General features: G+C 36.8%; 4 protein-coding genes across 9 annotated transcripts; all 4 read right to left on the bottom strand.

Annotated features, from left to right (window-relative positions):
- Positions 1 to 2,929: 2,929 nt before the first annotated feature.
- On the bottom strand, positions 2,930 to 3,934 carry LOC114750370 (olee1-like protein). The gene has a single exon (XM_028938964.1). The coding sequence runs from the start codon at positions 3,639 to 3,641 to the stop codon at positions 3,120 to 3,122; it is 522 nt and encodes a 173-aa protein (XP_028794797.1). The 5' UTR covers positions 3,642 to 3,934; the 3' UTR covers positions 2,930 to 3,119.
- A 1,062-nt stretch (positions 3,935 to 4,996) lies between these two features.
- On the bottom strand, positions 4,997 to 9,041 carry LOC114750369 (14-3-3-like protein C). The gene is made up of 7 exons (XM_028938963.1): positions 8,882 to 9,041; positions 8,322 to 8,628; positions 8,128 to 8,215; positions 7,176 to 7,285; positions 6,923 to 7,071; positions 5,517 to 5,566; positions 4,997 to 5,393 (listed from the first exon to the last, which is right to left on the bottom strand). Exons 1-7 carry the CDS (start codon positions 8,952 to 8,954, stop codon positions 5,391 to 5,393), a joined length of 780 nt encoding a protein of 259 aa, XP_028794796.1. The 5' UTR covers positions 8,955 to 9,041; the 3' UTR covers positions 4,997 to 5,390.
- Positions 9,042 to 10,839: 1,798 nt separating this feature from the next.
- On the bottom strand, positions 10,840 to 17,395 carry LOC114750366 (putative lipase C4A8.10). Of its 6 annotated transcripts, XM_028938961.1 has the most exons (13): positions 17,203 to 17,269; positions 16,985 to 17,031; positions 16,628 to 16,786; positions 14,919 to 15,069; positions 14,599 to 14,666; positions 14,010 to 14,080; positions 13,628 to 13,888; positions 13,069 to 13,232; positions 12,922 to 12,977; positions 12,797 to 12,849; positions 11,364 to 11,532; positions 11,168 to 11,265; positions 10,840 to 11,057 (listed from the first exon to the last, which is right to left on the bottom strand). In XM_028938961.1, the coding sequence occupies exons 4-13, from the start codon at positions 15,023 to 15,025 to the stop codon at positions 10,941 to 10,943; spliced, it is 1,164 nt and encodes a 387-aa protein (XP_028794794.1). In that variant the 5' UTR covers positions 15,026 to 15,069; positions 16,628 to 16,786; positions 16,985 to 17,031; positions 17,203 to 17,269; the 3' UTR covers positions 10,840 to 10,940. The 6 variants fall into 6 exon arrangements, with proteins under 6 accessions (XP_028794794.1, XP_028794790.1, XP_028794788.1 ...); XM_028938957.1 differs by lacking the exon at positions 16,628 to 16,786; XM_028938955.1 differs by lacking the exons at positions 16,628 to 16,786; positions 16,985 to 17,031 and having other exon boundaries at positions 17,203 to 17,395.
- A 2,452-nt stretch (positions 17,396 to 19,847) lies between these two features.
- LOC114750372 (heavy metal-associated isoprenylated plant protein 28-like) lies at positions 19,848 to 20,418 on the bottom strand. Its single transcript, XM_028938966.1, has 2 exons — positions 20,343 to 20,418; positions 19,848 to 20,260 (listed from the first exon to the last, which is right to left on the bottom strand). Exons 1-2 carry the CDS (start codon positions 20,416 to 20,418, stop codon positions 19,848 to 19,850), a joined length of 489 nt encoding a protein of 162 aa, XP_028794799.1.

The following is a 20,418-nucleotide window of genomic DNA, read 5'->3' as shown; positions in this document are numbered from 1 at the left end:
ACGACGTCCAAAACCTGTTGCTTATTAAATAATAAATTATTTAATTAATTGACGAGGCCACCATAAAATGAGGTGAAAAAGTCAATGAACAGATGTTTCTTCCCTCTAATGGCGTTACGTAACCGTGAATCTATAGCTAGTAATTATAGTGCCCGTTTGGATTAGCGGTGAACAACTGTGATTTTAGATAATCGTGAATTTTATAAGTGATACTGGCTATAAGTGATACTGGTTAATCGTAATTTCTGTTTGGATATTTTTTTTTATAAGTGATTTTAAGAATTGTGATTATGTTTGGTTTTTATTTATTAAAATCACTTATGGGTGTATAATTACTAAAAAGGACATGAAGTTAATAAAGTTGTTTACATTTTTATAATTATTATATTTAATAATAAATTTTATTAAATATAATTTAATAAATGACATGAATATTTAAATATTATTTTTATTTTAAAATTATTATTATTTAAAATCACTTACAAAATTTATGTGTAGTACAAATATTAAATAAAAGACCCCATATAAATAAAAGATGAACGAAAATATTAAAAAAAAATTTGATTAGCAATTTTAGTAACATAGATAAGGAAATTGAATCTTCAATCAAAATTATAACTAAGAAATAAAATTTAAAAGAAAAACAGTTTCATATTGTATGTTTTTCTTAAAAAAATTAAAAATAATTACCATTAGAATTAGAATGAGGGGTAGATTGGAGAAAATCTAGTTACTGAAAATTCATCGGGATTTTTCAAACGCATAAGCTATCTTTTGTTGCTTATCCTAAAAGTGCGGTGAGAGGTTAAAATCACGATTCATTGAGATTCTATAAAAATTATCCAAACACCCTAACCATACTTCATAAGCACTTATTTGAATTTAAACGGGTTTATTTGAGATCCCACCGCTTAACCAAACATGCTCATAATCTTAAACAGGTTTAAACCTGTTGCTAATATAAAAATGGACCCGTGTAAAACTAAACACCAGATTGCTTAATGAAGGGTTTCGCGCATTAATTATATAGTGATATAAGTTTTTCCTTGCATGATTTAGCCTTTGCTTCACACACACACACACATATATAGAGGAGATAATATAATTATTTTAAAAAACATTATAACTAAGTTTCAATTAATTAAAAGAGAGCTATGGATTCAAAACCCCATTGTCATTTTGAGGATTCTATTGGCGAATAATTTATGAGTACTTTTATATAAAAAAGAATAACAGTGAGATAGAGTTTAAGTTTAACCTTTGACGATGATGAATTTTTATATTTTAAGATCATATAAAATATTATTTTCGGTGTTAATTATAAGATCTTATTTATAGTTTATAAATAAAAATTTTACAATTAGGACAAGAGATTATATATTTAAACGTGTAAAGTTAATTAGGAGATAAAGAAGAAGGGGTTGGCGGTTGGCGGTTGGCGGTGGCAGGAGTGCGATCCACGAAAGCCACGGTGTTGAATAAATTAAAGGTGCGCACAAAATCTGGAAACGGTCAATTGCATAAATAACGAAATTACAAAGGAAGCTCACTTTGAAATTGAGATTAGATTAAATTAAATTAAATTAAAATTGGTGACATTTAATTATAACTTGTTTTGTCTTTGTTATGACAATTAAGGCCTCTAGTGAACATCCTTCTCATTGTTTCTAGAGGCCGGCCTCTTTTTTCTCGCTTTCATTTCATCCCATTCAATACAACTAGGAAATCTCGTCTTCACTTTCTAAAGCCAAAGACTAGTTTAAATTTTACTTGTACTTAGTCAAAAAAAACACACACAAAAAAAAACAAAGACTTGTAAATAATATTTTCCCTCTTTCTTATCATGAGACTTAATCATATATTTTATAATATAACATACTTTATTTAATTTTTTCCTTAATTTTTTTAATTGAGTACAAAACATCTCAAGTAATTAATAAAATTTCTCTAACTAATGGTAAATAATTAATTTTATCAATTTATGTAAAATAACACACTAGATGCTTATAATAAAAATTCGAAGGAATGCTATGTATACCAAGAGATATTCCAAGTCTTGGCACGTTACTGATAGTCATGGGTTGAAATTATTGTGTGTGTTTTATTCTTCTCATGAGGTATGGGAGGTGTTCAATTTTGGATTGGGGGTGTGGAAGGGATATTTTAATTTAGGAGTCTATTTTAATGTTTCTGCTTCTAAAAATGAGTATCGGATAAAGATGCCTACTTTTCAAAGGATGTGACATGATGGAAGGCATTGTGGATACACACGCAAGAAGAAAAAAAGAAAAAGAAAAAAAGTTTATACTTTCTGGTCTTCCCAACTTTTGTTTTCGTGTCCACACTTTTGTTGTCTCTTGTTTGTCATTTATTATCCTGATCCGTGTATATCACAGGTTCAAAATTAAGCAATTTATTTTATTTAATCTGTCGCATTATCCGCCACGATGTGTTTTCATTTTGAAGGATTCGTATTCATATCAAAACATACCCCCCCTTTTTTTTTTAAAATGGTTTGGTGGGGTTTTTTTTTTGCACTTTATTTTTTAGATTAAAATAGATAAATAAATAACAATGATCAGACTTCATATACACATTCATTCGTACGCACACGCATGTGTGTGTAAAGGAAGAAACGAATAAAGATGTTTTGTAATTAGAACAGAAACAAACAAAAGTCACGTCCCCACTTCAGAAGTCCGCTGCTGATAAAAAGATCAACGAAATGACGCATTGTATTGCAAATGTGCAATTGACTATTATTTATCCATCTTTGAACTTTTGAGACTAGTATATGGAATTTATTTAATAATTTTAAAATATGAGAATTATGTTTTTGCACCTAAAAATAAGAACCATCAACTCTTTTTTTTTTTTTTACTTTTAATATATATATATTTACTGATGTTGGGTTATTCAATGAAGGTTCATTCACACAAGTGAAAATCCCTTTTGATTGTTGATTGGCACAAAGATTAATTGCGTTCATAATCGGGATCTTGAATCCCATACATATGAAGTAAGATATGAGAATGAAGAATTAGAGCCCCCCTCTTGGAGTGATTAGTGGGGGGGAAAGAGGGATTAATAATTGAATTAAACCAAGGAGGTAATTAATCTCAGTCGAGCGGGTCGTCATCACTGAGGGGGTCGGCGGCAAGGTGAAGCTCCTGCAAAACGGCGCCGCATTCAGGAAGAGGTTGGTTGCGGAGGAAGCCGAGAGGGTTGGCCGAGCGAACCGGCGAAACGATGCCGTTGTTGCGGGTGACGCTGACCTTAGCCGCCTGAGTCCCGAAAGACGATGCATCAATCTCAGAACACTCAGGATCGCTGCTCTTCACAAGAACCACCTCGCACGATTCGTCTTCGCGATCTCCTTCAATCTCCACACTGTATCCACCCGAACCGTCTGTAACTGCCTCTTTGCTCAGCGTCACCTTCCCGCTCTCTGCTTCCTTGCATTCCAACCTCACCGTCGCTCCGGCGACGAAGCGGCTGAGGCGGGTCATGAATTGAGTCCGGCAAGTGTCGCAGTAGACGGAACCCTCCACGAAGAACTGATCGTGGCACTCGGCCAGATTCAATAGGGAGAGCAAGCAAAGGGCAGAGGCAAGGATGAGGATGGCGCCGGACTTCGCCATTGCCGCTTAGTGATTCCTTGCCTTTATTGTTTCTTTGTTTGGATGGGATTTTGATGCAGAGGGAGGGCTGACCATAACTATGCAAATTCCGGTCATTTTATACCTCAATGGCTTCGCCTAATCTTGGTTGTTCGTTATTCTTGTGCGGTTCTCCTCTTCCCCTTGTTTTCCGATCACCCATCGCCTGTATTTCACAAATGATCTCCTTTTTTTGGATTAATTATTTTCAAATCACTGTTCGCAGTAGAATAATCTATTAGCGCCTAGTGATGTTATACCAAATCAGGACAATTATAAGCGCTTGCCGCCTTATATTTTTTTCATCCGTAACTATAGAAATCGCTTTTGAGTAAGCTAACGAGAGAATTCAATTGACCTCGCCGGCAGGCGCTACTACCAACCAAAGCTATCGTATAGATTGGGCGGAGGATATTCCGGGTTCGAACATTGTCATCCTATATATTGAACAGACTAGAAGAATTGTACGAGCTTGGGCAATAACATAGGAATAGTTTGGGGGAAAAAATATTCACAGGGGCTAATCTTTATAAATTAATTATTACTTTCGATTCTTAATATAAGACCGTTTAATTTTTATTTTGATCCTAAATATAAGATTTCAATCTACTTTATCTCTAATATTTATATTTTTTTTTCAAAATAATTCTTCTAACAAAAATAATTTTAGTCAATACACTTGATTAACAAGGATATTTTAAGAAAAACAATACATATTTATGACAAATAACTAATTTAACTTCTTTCTTTAATCTCCTCAAATTAATCAACTAGCTCTTATAATTAAAACCGGAAGTAGTATTTTAATCCCTACGTTCTAAAATCAGAGGAGTGTATAATAAAATTGGATCGCCAGGAAGGAGGAACACACAGACAAAGGTAATGGGATTCTTGTTAAGCATCATTATCAACATGCCGCCGGATTCGAATTAACAAGAAGAATGGACGTCCCCTGGTTAATCAAAGGTTCATAATAATCTTTGAAGGCCCATATCGACTTTTCACGTTATTAGTTCTTAATGCCAGAAAAGTCTTTGCGGCCACGGGACTCTTGTGTGTTTGGTGACCGTGGAGGATTTACACACACTCTTCAAGAACTTTGAATGGGATTGTTGTTAAGCAGCAGCAGCAGCATCATTGTCAACACGAATTGCATCTTTAAATTCAAGAAATCTCAGAAAAATAATAAATGCCAAAGTTCACACTTTTTGAAAGGCATTTTCTTCAGGCAAAAGAGGGGGAAAAAAGAAAAGAAAAGAAAAAGAAAGGCATTTTCGAATTTCGTACAAGTTATGAACAGGTCGCTTTCGAGAAGAAAATTTTAGTGATGTGCCAACTGATCAAATGAGTCGCCAATAATCTCATTTCAAAGGAAATTTCCCGGAGAATTCCGTAACCAGTACGATTGTCCATTTGGACTGACTAAAGGGAAAAAATGCACCCATCAACTCATAGCCAAACTATGTTCACATATGTCTCAAATACACGCTAAAAAGGTGTGCAGAATGGGATATTCCTATAGCAAATCTTCGAAATGCTTTCCATTTAGTCAACTGGGGAAATAAAGCCCTAGGATTTGCAAGTTTCTAGCACAAAACTTCCAGGTCCTATCACAACAATGGTAAACTGTGAACTTCCGAGAGAAGATGCAAAGAAAAACCGCCAGGAGTTGCATAGACTAGCCTTCTTTTATAGACAGCACAAAACCCTAGCCAAAGGCCTCGTCATTTTTTACTGCAAAAAATAAATATATGCATATTTCTCTGGTAAGGTAAAAGTATAAGCCCGAAGAAAATCCTTTTCCCCCTTAGTAAAATGGTTATCCCAAGAAGATCTACTAAGTGGTTTTTAACCTACCTCGGCATCTTCACCTCCGCCAGTCCGGTTAGACTCCTTTTGTTCATCAGCTGTACAAAATTAAGAACTCGATTCAATTTACAAATAACTCAGACAAAGCACATGCATTAGAAGTGGGTCAGTAGGACACAGAAGTAATTAAAACTAAATCTCAGAGGAAAAAGCAAAGTAACACCCAAGATAAGTTTAATACCACGACACAGTGGCATGTGTAAATAGCAAAATTGCAGGAATATGTGTGGAAACCAAACAGAACATTGGATTATTTCTAGTTCTATATTATTGATATTAGTTGGACCTTATCAGGTATGTCAGCTTAGAATCTTCATCCTTCAACTAGCTTAAGAAAACAAGTTATATCTCTTCCAAAGTGCTTGCGTTTCTACCCTATCGAAGTTTTCAATGTGCTTAGAACGAAAGAGTGAGCACTCGTAGGCATTGAGGCAAGGGAGTTCTAAACAGAGGAAGCATAGGATTTTACGGCTAGATGAATGGGTTACTTCTACCGTAACAGACATGGTTCCACAGACCAGTTAAATGGGTATTAACACGTAATATCAACTTAATATTGAATAGAAACAAGAGGAAGAAATTAGGAAGTATCTAAACCAAATGAGAGAACAAAAAGATAGAGGACTATGGAAAATATTACTCAACAACACACCCATATAAGTAGCATAATAACACTAAAATAAGCATACTTGAATAATCCAAAATCTATTAATGAGAGAACATCTAACTCTAACAGAAGCACAAAAGAAAACAATTAGTACAACCCACTTCAGAGTTCATGAAAAACAAGTGTACTCCAATTAAGCACAAATCACCAAGTCCTAGTGATCAACTAGAAAATAGAGCAATTTAACTTAGACAAATAGAGTTACACTTTTCCACCAATAATTAATGAGAGGGAGATGAAAGAAAAAAAATCAAAGCTAAATGAAAGAAATTGGAAAAGTTGCATTCATCTTAATTGCTAAAGTTACAAAAGCAACGAAGAGATCAAGGATCTTGTGAAGGTCATAGATGGAATGAAATTTTTTAGTTAGCCTTAATACTTTTAATCAGAAATAAAGAACTAATAGCTTGATCTATTTTTTCCATAGTTTATCACCGTCACCAATAACACACAGAGGAAGAAATAGCAATCCAAGCTAAAGTGTAATCAGCACAGCATTGTACACAACCACAAACAAGGCATTGCCAATTATGAACAATATTCCATGAGTCAGTATGAAGAGAGAGAAGACACAAACAACCATACAAACTATAGTCTATGGAAATGTCATCTAATAATTCTAATCAAAAGAACATATTGGAAATTAGAATAAGGCATAGAATATATTTCAGTTACAAATGAGAGTGGCATAGTGGACGGCAAACATTAACTTCCAGTTTGTGATTACCTCCATCTTCAGGAATATCAGAAGTCCACAAAGTGAGATTGTCCCTTAGAAGTTGCATAATCAATGTGCTGTCCTTGTAAGACTCCTCACTCAAAGTATCCAACTCCGAGATTGCTTCATCAAAGGCCTGCTTGGCAAGGTGACAGGCTCTGAAATGAAAAGTATGTTGCATGAGTTTTTTAAAAATAGAACATGAACATAAGTGAAAAGTGATCCATGAATTCTGTCAGGAAGACTTTAACATTAAGCATACCTTTCGGGAGAGTTCAAAATTTCATAATAAAAGACAGAGAAATTCAAAGCCAAACCCAATCTGATGGGATGGGTGGGAGGTAACTCAGCCTCAGCTGTAGAGGAAGCTGCCTGCAAATGTAAATTATCAAGGGTCAGCCGTTGACATGAACTAGGGGGAACTGTGGAACAAAAATTGAAAACCTGTAACTCTTGCAGTCTTCGCTACTCAGCTAAAATTCAAATCACTAAAATCAGTACAACTACTCATTGACTTTTCAAAGACCCTAATTATCTCTCAGCATTGCAAAAAGGAAAAGATTACATATGACAAAACCAGATTTATAACCCATAAAGTTGGCAGTGCTTCGTCAGGGATACATGGATTGGGGAGAAAGAACAGCACAGAAACAAGAAGAGTTTGAGAAGCTGCGTCAGCTGACATCTAGAGTGTGCTTAGAAGGCAAGTTATAGACTAAGAACGGACAAATAAAGTTCTCAAGGATAAACATTTAGCAAACACTCCTCTCCATTTCCTCTCTGTATCTCACCAAGCAAGGATGATTTCGGGCTCATATATCATCAAAAAGTTCAGAACTTAAAGTACTTGACAAGATGGTGGAATAGTTATTAGCATATTTGACTCAACTAACCAGAGCTACAAGAATAAATTGTTAGATATAAACCTTTTTTTTTTGGGGGGGGGGGGGGAAGGCAGGAGTCAATTAATACCTTGATTGCATCCACTTTGGCTAAACCTATACTAACATTTGTCGCTTGATATTAGTGAAAAATCTGAAAACCATCAAGTAGCATTTTTCTTTTCAGGCTTCAGATGCCAGATTCACGCCAATTGCCAAGCAAACACATAGTTCAAACATCATGAATCACAAGGTTTTGCGGTGAACCAACTTAAAGATATTTAAAACAAGACAAAGCAGATGATGATATAAGATTTATGAATTTGATTAGACCTGATATGCTTTCATGGATTGATCGGCTGCTTCTTTTCTCTCATCACCAGACTTAAACTCTGCCAGATACCGATAATAGTCACCTTTCCTACATTACAGGAAAAATGCCAAAGAGTAAAAATTCTGAAATTTAAATTCTCCAGGGAAAAAGCTGGAAAAAGGAAAAAGAAAAACTTAGAACCAAAATCAAATACATTTTGTAGAAAAACACGCTGGATTCACCACCAGCGCACGAGGGAATAAGATGCTCATCCATAACACTCATGATATCGCTGCAGATATTTGACAACTCCGACTCCACCTTCTGTCTATACTCCTTTATGCGTTGCACACTCAGATCGTTCCCCTTTGCTTCCTCTTTCTGCTCAATCGAAGACAGAATCCTCCAAGATGCTCTCCTTGCACCCACAACATTCTTATACCCAACTGAGAGAAGGTTTCGCTCCTCAACCGTTAATTCAACATTCAGCTTAGCAACCTTCTTCATGGCATCCACCATTTCTACAAAAAAACAATAAAAATTAGTAATTACATCGTTCTCAAACTCGGCTCCAATTTTACTTGCACAAGACTAAAACAAATCCCACCAAAAATAAAGACAAGAATAGCTCAGACAAAAACAAATAAACTTCGAACGGTTTCTCCCCGGTGAGGAAAAATCTTCGCACAGATCGTTAATTCCCACATAGTAGAGTCTCTCATTACTGAAGCAATGAATAACAGAAACCTCAGAAGAATAGAGTAAGGGAAAGACCTTCATAGCGCTCAGCTTGCTCAGCAAGCTTGGCGATGTAGACAAAGTTTTCACGTTCCTTAGTCGACGCCATAGCCGATCTGCTACCTTCTCTCTTCTTCCTCGCAGTCTGGTCTGAACTTTCTCTCTCTAGATATGACGCCTTTTGCTACCTTACTCTGTTTATAGTAGTAGCAATTTGGCGCAATGGAAAGTTACAAGGCGGTCGCGGTTGGTGAATGACGGGCTGCGATATCGGAGACCGTGGGACATGGAGACAGGCCGAAGATGATGCCCACTCGCGGTTGGGAGAGTGATCAATGAAGTTGAGAGGCAGTGTCCACGTGTCAGAGCGTAACTATGGAAGTCCCGTCAAGTTCTGGTGCAGAGATTGGGATTGAACGAAGAAATATGATTGGGATTGAGCTGGCATTGTGTCTGATTATCATTATTTTTCCTTTTCTTTTTTTGGTGAGAAATTATGTTTACTTAATATGATGACTGAAAATATTTATTTTGGTCACCAAAGTGATAGAAAATAGCCTCAAATTTAAATCATTAATATATATTTGGGAAAATTAATTTGGAGGTCCTTTTAGTTTGCATCAATTTTGAATCAGGTCCTTAAACTTTTTTTCCTTTTTATTAGATCCTTTAACTTTCTAATATTAATACCAGTACTCCTTACCGTTAAATGTGAACAAACACCGTTAAAAATTTCGTTACATCTCCTTCCTTACTGTGTTCTCCTGAGTCCTGACCTCACCGTCCCTCCTTACCTTTTTGACCAAGTCCTGTCTCCTAGGAAGGAAGAAGGCTCATGGCTCTGACGATGCGAGTCCAAGCACAAAATCATTCATCAAACTTCTGAAAACCTCCTATTCCACTTATTCATCTGATATATTTGTCTTGTAGGAACCCAGGGCCTTTATCATTCCTCCACTGCTCTGATCGTGTAGTCTTGCTTCTCCAGATCATCACTTTGCCGCGTTATTTTGCTCCCCCACGCTATTGCTAAATGACTTTAGAAGGGTCATAGCACAGCTCCTACTCTGTTCCCCAGGCTTCTTAACAGCCATCTCTCTATTATCTTCTCCACTCCCTTTGTTTCTTGCTCCTTCAATCACTCCCTTTGATTCTGTTCCCATTTTTTTCTCAGGTGTTATTATCACTGTCCTCCACCTTATTACTAATTAAAGACTGGTTCTCTTTTTTCTAAGAGTTTTTCTTGATTCAAGAGTTAAATCGAATGCTCCTCTCGCTCTTGAAAATCCTATGAACTTTTTTCCTTCGATGCAATTTTAATTGGTAGATGCATTCGATTTTTTTTAGTAGAACATTCGATTTATTTGCTCCGCTGAGGAGTTCGTCGCATGTATGCTGAATCTTATGGGTCAATTGATTGACAATCTATTTCTTAGGAAATCTTGCGGCATTGGAGAAATTTCAAGGAGAGGACAAGATGTGAAGGATGATGAGAAAGGGAGAACGTTGCGTGAGGAGATGAGATAACAGTGTTTATTTTTGCTTAACAGTTTCTGGTTAAAAAAAAATCACTTAACAGTAAGGGCTAACGATTTTAACAGTAGAAAGGTAAAGGATCTAATAAAAAAGAAAAAAAGCTTGAGGACTTGATTCAAAACTAATGTAAACTATAAGGACTTTTAAATTAGTTTTCCCTATATATTTTTATGAGTCATTTTTCGCAATGATCCTTTCTCGCGTCCTACCCCCAGGCCCCAGCCCTTTCCTCTCTTTTCTTTATTATTAAGTTTTTATTTTAATTTTTTCAACCCCAAAGACTCTAAATTCACTTTAACCAAAATTAATGATTGGTCAACATTAGGCTGGTTATTCGAAATATACAAAAAGCTAAAAGACAACGTATCTCTCTATTGAAGTTGCAAAATTTTTATTACGTACATGTAAATGCTACTTTAAACTTGCCCCAAGCCCCCAACGATTCTTCTGAGCCGAACTTGATATAAAGTATTGTTGTAAGGATATTGATGAACCTTAAAATAGAATACTGATATGAAGTATTCTTCTGAATTGTAATTTTACATTCACTGGTTACAAGCTAGCGCTCAGAATTGATCACATCTCCAGCTAAAGAAGATGTTTCTTCCTGCCTCATGCTGTCAGCAACATGAGCAATTACACCTATACCAGCGCTGTGAAGCCTCTCATCTTTCACCTGAAATCATCGCAGAAATCCCAAGTTAAGAACCCCAGAGAAAACCAACACCACAGAAGGAAAACGCACTTAAGATGCTTATATATCTTTTTCAAGTATTGATCCAATACATGAATATAGTTATGGGCAAAGAAAGGCCAGATTGCTGAGTGGAAGTTGACATCGACTTTTTTCCATCCCAGCCGCTGTAATCCGCGTACCATCTCCTCTGTCAATAGAACACAAGTCAGTTTTAATCATATAGAGATTAGTTACCCCACTGGAACTTTCCTGGTCTGTAATTTAGTTGTTAGGAATACCAATTACCTTCCATAATTTCGTAATATTCAATAGCATTCTGTATAGTTGGTGCATTTTGAGTTGCCTCCTTTGCTTTTGCTGCCTCGGGGGCAAAATTGGGGCCATCTGAGGGAACTGGCGGGCAATCTTCGACATTTACAATATGCTCGTATCCGTCAATTGATTGGTTAGGAGGCTGCCAATGAAACATACAGATTAGACATTCTTGACACTTTCCAAGTCACATTCTTTTTCCTACTTCATCCATTAATTTCTCTTTCTTGTTTGAAATACAAAATCCCTCCAAACAGCCAGCACCTAGGAGTAACCACAAATACCATCCATGACCTAATAGCCCCTTTTAAAGGATTTTTTTTCCCCTGGCGACGCCATGGATAGATCTACTCATGCATGGGTAACTACCATATCATTCAGTTTTTGATCCAGGAGTTAATCTTCTGCCAACAAAGTTTTGCCTCTATAGTGGAAGACAGAGAGAAGCTAGAGGACAGGATGGCCTTTTGCTTTTTTCGGCCAACGAATTAGATAGGATACTAATGAACTGACCAGCAGAGTTGAAATAATAAAAGCGTCTTGACCATTTTAAATGCCAAGGCCCCAGTCAACAGTCAGACCAGTAAAGTTCTCGAGTAAGAGTAAAAAAGCCCACTAACAGGAGTGAAAGTGAATGCATTATAGTCATGTGTGGCGGGGCCTTCATTCTGTCAGATGTTGTATTCACACATTAATAATGCCCCACTTAAAGTGTGTTGTGAACGTTCTATTGTTATGTACTTTACTTCGTTTGTCATAATTATGTTTCTCACGTTGATATGTAGTCTCCATGGAGTACGGTACTATGGAGTATGGACCTCCATTTTGGGCCTTTCATGAAACGTGATCGTTCCACTATATTCATACTCAATAAAATACGTGCTTGATTTAAACCTACAAACTAATTTGACGTAAACCCGAAAAAAAAAAAAAGAAGCCCAAACTAATTTAAAGCTTAGAGAGACTGGTTCCAACTTTTGAGATTAAGAATAACACTGAGAATCCTACCATCTGTTTAATTTTTTTAAGGGAAAACCATATTGGAGGTACTTATACTTTCTCTCAATTTTCAATTTGGTTCCTATGTGTTTTTTGTTCTTAACTAAATCTTTAATTTTACTCTATAAACATCATTAATCCTTATGTAGAGACTAAAAATATCAATAGAACAAAGTTATAAGAGCTAATGTTGCTAAAAAGATAAAATTAAATGTTTAATTAAAGGGAAAAAAACACATAGGTACCAAATTAAAAATTGAGAGAAAGTATAGGTACCTCCAATATGGTTTTCCCTTTTTTTAATGCAAATAGTTTATGTGGAAGTGAAGGTCGTCCATCAGAGACAATAGCCATAAGAAAAAAAACTAAAGGAAAAACAAATCCAAAAGAGTGATTGTTGCATTCACCTTTCCAATCTCAGTTTCCCTCCTTATTGAGGAAGTACGCCACCCAACCATATCTATATAAAGTCAAAGAAATTACCATGATGGAAGGTGAATAAGGATATAAAATGTGAGATTCAAGAGGATACGATCATATGAAACATTAGCATATGCCACACGACATCTAAATGCTCCTAGCGCAGATCTACAGAAAAATGAATCATATAAGCACTGGCTTGAGAGTCTGAGTCTGAGACATAAGAATCTATAGTTAGTACAGGGTTTTCTTGACTTACATGAACTTTTCATTCTCACAATCAGAAGCCATTCTCAATAGAAGGGGTGGTTTGTTCGGTTTACCATCAGTGAGGAACAACTGACTACCAGTCTGTCCAAATAATAGAGGAGCCAGAGGTGGAGCAAGCTTTTCAAGGATAGACACGCCAAATAGAAATGGAAGCTGAAAAATATGCACGCAATCAGTGAAAATGCTTGTGACGTGCATATTTTCCTCATGATAAAGTAGAAGATATAAAGGTAAAAATTTCGAATGCCCTTGAAGCATTTGGAAGGAAGACAAATCCTTGAGCACTAGCAACATACCGGCGCTTCTAAGTGAAGAAGCATAACTCATCCGCCAAAATGTAAGTATCATGCATTGATTAATTTTTCTTAAAGATATTAGAATTTGGAGGTACAAAAGCAGTGTGTGGTTAAAGCATCAGAGAAAAGATGCTGATGAGTATAAACAAATGACAACAGACAAACCAACTGTAGTTCAATAGCATGATTCAAATGAAACACTTTTGTATGCTAACCAAAGTATCACCTTAAGTTATGTTGTCCAGAACAAACCTGCTTTTTCCCCCTCACACCAAGATGGGGAGTTGCTAGGGTAATAAAATTGATTGGCTCTAATCCAGCAATCACCCCTCCAGTAGACGAGCTTGTTCTCTGTGAATTTTCTACTACGCAGTTTTTGCTAGGTTTGTTGGCATTACTGGTATAAGATGAATAGAGAACAGCAATTGCACTTCTAGCAAATAGGCCACCCAGAGAATGGGCTAGAAAGGATATCTTTTTTAAGCTCTTTGTCTTCCCTACAATTTGCATGACCTGAAATAATAATAAAATAACCATACAACCTGAAGCAGTGAAAACAAACTTCAATTTATCAGAACCAAAATTGGAGGTCCTTAATCTAGATACATTAGTTTGCATATATTTCAGGACTCACTTCATCAGCCAACTGCTTTCCAGCTTCATCAATCCCAACTAATGTCTTAGAGTAAGTGTTACAAGAACTCGCTGCAGACATCAAATAAGCAAAAGGACGTCCACTTAATATTTATTTTAGACCCATGAATTGAAGCACTCAACAATTGTTCTTCTCAAGAAATATCATTTATACACATTGCAGGTCAATTATCATCACCGCTTCGATAATAGGCTAACTACTGTTCAACTGATACACAAAGACTCTCACATTATAAAAAGAAAAATGATCAACGAGTGAGAATATGGTTTTGCTAGCCAACCCAATCTCGGCAGTGTTCAGCTAAATCAAAGTAGATATAGTTTCACTAGATTAAAATATCCCATTTTGTTCGCTCCAATCGATCACAAAACCATTTTGAAGTTCTCAGTGGTTTCATAATCTTTGAGCATGGGATACACACACTTCCCACCACCTTTAAATGAGAGCTTAGGTCATTTTGCAATATAATAAGACTTCATACAATTAGGTGTCTCTTAAAAAGTATCGGTTTAGTCTAAACAAAGATAATGCGTTTAACACAAGTAAAATAGATATGAACACTAGATACCATAAACTAGGAAACTTTTTCCAAGACGCCTTTTCAGCTCTGCTTCTGCATATGTCCAGTCACTTGGGCTGCATTAGTTAAGAAATAAGTCATACGGACAAAACTTAAGAGCAACAGCCAAAAGAATGAAAAAACCTTGAAAATTGTTGAAAATACTCATTCTACACTTTTACACTGGAAAAAAAAAAAAACAAAGAAAGGAATAGCTTCAAATGAAGAATGTGAAATAAAAGCATTAACCAGATGAGCTTTACAACACACTTGTACTCAAACTTGAACACAGAATTGCGCAAGCAACATTTGAAAAAAGATAAATGTACCTAGCCATGATACCATGAACAAGAATGAGGAGATGATCCGGGCCATTATCTAAATTCCTAGTACTTCTAGCTATAGACTGTCCTTCCGCAGTAGCAGTAGTATCCATGGCTTTAGCTATAATACCTTGGTATCTCTGTCCACTGTTTTCACCTGCATAAGTTTATCTGCCAGCCTTAACGTAAACAAGTGGGAAATTTTGGAAAGCAAGAATATTTTATTAATATTTGAAACGAATATTATTATGTTATTTTCACTGGAAATAATAATTTAAAAGGAGAGGGTTGGGAGAAGAAAGCCATGGAGGATATATCTAAAATTCAACACACAAAACGCCACACCAAATATGCATAAACCACTGTCCTACATGATCATGGAGATCATAATCACAGCCATGGGTATACAAGTAATTTGACAATTTTAGGCAGACAGAATTGCATCTCTTTATCAGTCATGATGAGGAAGAAAATTGCGTTGCGCCATTGCACCATATCTAAAGTTCTAGATCAGTATCACGTGATATACCAGCAAACTCTTGCCCAATTGTTTGTATTACCGACATGAATTACAATGTTTTTGAACTGAGCAAAACCCACTCCTTATTCTTCTAAATGAATCTAAAATAAGTCCAGAATTACACTTGAGTTCTCATTAACCGCCTCCTTTCTCATTTTTCTTGATGCGTGTCATAATGGAAATCATATTTCTTATCTCCAGGAACATCAGATGCCACATGGATATTAAAAAATAAAGACTAGCATCCAGTTTGCATCTTGAAGTCTCTGCCACAGTCGCTGTCCCCATGAGGCCAAAACCGACAACTAGTTACAATAGTAAAACTTAAAAGGTTTCATATGTATGATTGTAAGCTGTTCATTCTTCAAATAACTCAATCAGTCACCCAAATATATATATATATATATATATATATATAAATCAGGATTTTACCAGCATTTCTTTAAATTTAATATCCATATGCTTTGAATCATATTCTTTCAATCAAATAATTCGACGGGGATTCAGTAAGGTCGGTAAAAAAGGTAATATTGATGCAAACTGATTATTTTACAATAAGGTAAATGTAATAAAACCATGGTCCTCGGTAACGATCCTCCAAGACAAGTTTTCGGCTCTTAGCAAATAGCAATCGTACAGATGAAATTGCTATGACATCCATGGTGGATCCCGGATACTGACAGTAGACGCCTAGACGGAGAGCTGTAGATGTGTCAGAGAGAGATCATTGTCACGTAAAGGGTGGCTTTTTTCTTTCTCCTTTCGGGACAGCACGAAGGGTCTTAATTTTGGCTGAATCAGAGATTCTCGAAAAGCAATAGAAATTTTCTGAATCAACATTCAGCAGTTGATAGCGGCAAAGTAAATAGTCCAAAACTACGCATGAGCTACCCAAATACCACGACCGACCAATGGACAAAAATGAAAGGACACGTCAATTAGACTTCAAGTCCCGACAGGGAACTGCTGTCAGAAAAATGGCGCATAAAGAATCGGAAAAGGGCAAAAGCAAAGCTCTTCGAATTAAAAGAATGCACAAAATCCAAATTAAAAAGAGGGGAAAAGGGAGGCCGAGAGTAAAAACCAGTCAAGTCCAGATTATAGAAATGGGCAATCTACGCAATTAATAAATACGGTGAAGTAAGTGAAGCTTGGGAGGTAAGAGCTGAGAACCAAAATAACAGGGGATAATTACTAGAAGCGAAACTCAATCCCGAGCCGGAGGTGGAGGATGTAGAACAACGCAGCAAAAACGATGATGACGCGCGAGAAGACGCCTCGATTGGACCTTGCGAGATATTCTTTGTATTATCAATTATCCAATAGCTTCCCCGCCAAGCGTGAACTAAAGGAACTGTTGCCATATTAAAATATGCATAAACAAACAGTTCTCCTGTGTCTACTAACACTTAACCAAAACTAAACCCCTGTACACGCAGAGAGATGGTTCCAGAAAGAGCAACACCGAGAGGAAACGACCCTTAAGAGTTATAATTCTCTCCCTCTCTCTCAATTTTAAAAGCAAAATCTGCGTAGAAGATGCCGCCATTACCTGCTCGTTCACCGACAGCTGACCGGAAATCTATAAGTCTCCTCACCCTGCAGGTTGAGTGGTTCAGATACAGTTATCGGCAGATTCTTTTTTTTTTTTTTTCCGTCTCTTTTGTCTTTTTAGAAGAAGATTGCTACATCACGCAAATGACAAGATAGTTGGAAAATAGAGAAGAGTGATTCTGAGAAGACGACGACTTAGACCTGGGGATGGCGTACCTGGTGTGATAGCAATGGAGGTGGAGGGAAAACGAGAGGCTGTGGCCAAGAAACAATGCTCCGAGTCGCTTTGAGTATCGGAAGGACTGGACAAAATGAACAGTGGGTCACCCGCCTTCAACTTCTTGAACTTGTTAGGTATCGCCATCGATATCTTCAATAAAACACGCGCATCACGAGCCATTCGCGTAACTTTCAGTCTTGTGAATTGTGATCGTCCTCGTTGTCGGAGCCCCGTACAACCAACAGGAAGAAGTCTACTCATTTTCACACTTGTTTATTGTGGGTGTGGAAAATGACGCCCCGAGTTTCAGTCTCGTCCAAACGCCAACTTGAGCAGGGGATGAGCCAGAAATCATGGATGCGCTCAATATAACCTTGACATCAGGCCTGAAAGCTCCCAAGACATTTTCTGGGATGCCTTGACATTCATGAACTGACCATGACACTTGATTTTTACATACCTCCGCATGCAATCCCCTTTTTTACCTTTTTTTTTTTTTTTAAGTAATACTAGTTCTGATACTTGCTTGTTAAATTTTATGTTGGTCTCAATTTATTTTATTTTTTATATTTATTTTTTTAAAAAAATAATTCTTATAATAATAATAGTTTTAGTTACTATACTTTAATTAATAAAAATATTTTAAGAAAGATAACACTTTTATTAATTTATTTAAATTAATCAATTAATTTTTATATTAAAAGTCAGAATGGATTTCAGGTTATTGACATATTTACATGCATATAGGAAAGATGAAAAAACGTAACATGTTATAAAAAATTCGACACGATGTGTTTGCATTTTTTTGACAACAGGGTAAGGCTTTACAGGCTCTTAATTACGTAACAGTAAATCACTAAACAAATGAGCCAAAATAAAACCTTCCCCCGGGTCTAAAAATATTTTCCTCATCTTAATCCTAAGAGCATTGCCAGAAAATAAAAGCTTTACGAGGGAGAGGAAGAATTTCCAAAATAATTGTTTTAAAAAAAAACGGGTTTTTTTATTTCAAGATGTTATAAAGGTGGTTCCCACTTGATTAAGGAGCCAGGTGGTAAAAGAGGAATTAGGGACTCAACAACTTGCCCATTTGGTTGTGAAGAAGGTGAAGATGCAATGCACCTACTTTGAAACTGTAAGAATGCAAGAGAAAGATGGCAATCAGTGCTCCTACCTTCCATATGAGAGGACTTCTTTTCTTTGCAGGGTACATAATGGCTAAAGCGGAATCCACAAAAAGAAGCTGGAATGGAGCTTACTCGCAAAGTTCGATAGAATAATCTGTTTGGTTGTATCTGTTGGGATATATGGACATCAAGATGCAAGAAGCTATTTGGAGAAGAAACAAACTATGAGCACAACAACGCCCAAACAAGTTTCTTTAGGGCCTACTCAGACTTTGATCTCAACAGAAAGTGTGCAAAACTTAACAACAGATATTTGGAGGGCCTAACGTATCAGAGTACACCTGAAGACTTTATGGTTGTCAAGGTAGATGGTTCCGTCCTCAATAATAGTAATAGTGGTTGTGGAGGAGTGATCAAAGATAGAGATATGAACTAGATAGTGGGATTTAGCTATAAATTGTCCAAAGTCCCACCTACTATTGTGGAGCTTATTGGTATAACACAGGGTCTATACCTAAGTTGGACCAAGGGATTTAGGAAAGTTCATCTTCTATTAGATTGTATGGAGGTGCTCAGTTTGACTATCAGAGGTTGCGATCAGAATCACCTGTATCTAGATGTAATTGAGGAAGCCCGGATGCTGCTTTGCAGGGATTGACAAGTCCTAATAAGCCATACCGATCGTAAAGAGCTATATAACGCAGATCACCTAGCACGAGCTACTCATGGAATGGCAGGAGGCTACAAAGTCTTTGAACAACCCCCTTCTTGTGTACTACAAGGAAATGGAGGATGACACAAGATGTTTTGGTTGTTCTGTTTTATTTAGTGTATTTAGGTTTGTAGAGTTGTTGTAGTTTGTTTGGATGGTATCCAGTTTATTGTAAAAAAAAAAGAAAAAGAGCTAGGTGGCTCAACCCATCATGTAAGACCGATTAAGGTCCAATGCGAGCATAATTATTTTGATGGCTTTGGGCTTGAAGACATTACACTGAAGCTTGATGCTCCGAAATTAGCACAAGACACCAACTAGTGTTGGTCCAAGTGGAAGGGACCTAGGCACCTTAAACATCATGTCCTGGGTTTGATCTTTGGGACAGTGTGTATAGAACAAATACTGTTGGGAGGGGTCCCAGCTATGACGTCTGACCGTACCTTGAGAGATTAGTCTCCCACCGTTTGGGTGGAAAAATACTCTAGGTAACCAAAAAAAAAAAATTAGCACAAGACCAGCGTTTTCTTAGTGGCGGACAACATTAGATTTAGATGGAAAGGTTTATAGTTCCAAGAAGCCATAGCTTCCCATATTGTATTTACGGTGACTGCTCGTGTCTTACATATGGGGGAGCTTTGTGTCATTTGACCTAATATGTGTATGCTCAGATAGGAGATAAAATCACAGACACACCACTCCATGATCCATATTCCTAGCTAGATGGTCCCAAAAAATGGACCAAACACAAAGGGAAAAATAAAAGTGTGAATGTAGATCATATTTCTTTCTGGTGGGGGGTTCACATAATAGAACAAGCATGAGGATTATCGTCATTGAACAAGGTGACAGCTTTGTCATTGACAATGGAGGAACCAATGGACTGTTGGTAGTAGCCAAAGTCATCACCATTGTTATAGCCATGATTGTAGTAGTTGTACGAGGAAGCCTTGCTATTAGCAGTAGGCATCGCAGAGGACGAGGTAAGAGGATTATAAAATTTGCTCTCATAATTATAACTGGTCTCATAGTTACCGCTAATGATGCTGTTGCTGTATTGGCGAATAAAACCATGGTACTCAGGGTTATATGGGTATGACCATAACTCTGCCCTTTTACCCATCTTCCTCACTGTCCTCAAAATCTTGTTTTGGTCTGCCCAACCCATCACTGTTACCTTCTGCATGCCCATGTCTACATCAACATCGTCGACTCCTGATACATTATTCACAGATATTAAGTACGCACTCTCATTAAAATCATTATTCTTTGCAAAGTTTATGTATGTTTATTATACCAGGTAACTTTTGAAGAGCTTTCTTAATCTCGGTCTCGCAACCTGCACAGTCCATGTGCACGCAAATCTCCACCAT

Source organism: Neltuma alba, unplaced genomic scaffold, assembly GCF_004799145.2.
Source record: "Neltuma alba isolate B1F8T4 unplaced genomic scaffold, ASM479914v2 tig00006420_pilon, whole genome shotgun sequence".
NCBI classification, from domain to species: domain Eukaryota; kingdom Viridiplantae; phylum Streptophyta; class Magnoliopsida; order Fabales; family Fabaceae; genus Neltuma; species Neltuma alba.
The sequence above is the reverse complement of the archived record's forward strand: the minus strand, read 5'-3'. Positions and strand labels throughout refer to the sequence as shown.

What these genes read in the sequence shown, in the direction of transcription:
- LOC114750370 (XM_028938964.1), bottom strand. Translation starts at nt 3,641, where the DNA reads ATGGCGAAGTCCGGCGCCATCCTCATCCTTGCCTCTGCCCTTTGCTTG.
- LOC114750369 (XM_028938963.1), bottom strand. Translation starts at nt 8,954, where the DNA reads ATGGCGTCGACTAAGGAACGTGAAAACTTTGTCTACATCGCCAAGCTT. An exon ending in AATCCATGAAAGCATATCAG is followed by an intron (nt 7,286 to 8,127) that starts GTCTAATCAAAT and finishes TTACATTTGCAG; the next exon opens with GCAGCTTCCTCTACAGCTGA. An exon ending in TGATATTCCTGAAGATGGAG is followed by an intron (nt 5,567 to 6,922) that starts GTAATCACAAAC and finishes AATTTTGTACAG; the next exon opens with CTGATGAACAAAAGGAGTCT.
- LOC114750366 (XM_028938955.1), bottom strand. Translation starts at nt 17,386, where the DNA reads ATGGCTCGTGATGCGCGTGTTTTATTGAAGATATCGATGGCGATACCT. An exon ending in GAAAGCAGTTGGCTGATGAA is followed by an intron (nt 13,889 to 14,009) that starts GTGAGTCCTGAA and finishes TTATTATTTCAG; the next exon opens with GTCATGCAAATTGTAGGGAA. An exon ending in TGCTAATGTTTCATATGATC is followed by an intron (nt 12,850 to 12,921) that starts GTATCCTCTTGA and finishes GACTTTATATAG; the next exon opens with ATATGGTTGGGTGGCGTACT.
- LOC114750372 (XM_028938966.1), bottom strand. Translation starts at nt 20,418, where the DNA reads ATGGTGGAGATTTGCGTGCACATGGACTGTGCAGGTTGCGAGACCGAG. An exon ending in AGCTCTTCAAAAGTTACCTG is followed by an intron (nt 20,261 to 20,342) that starts GTATAATAAACA and finishes ATAATGTATCAG; the next exon opens with GAGTCGACGATGTTGATGTA.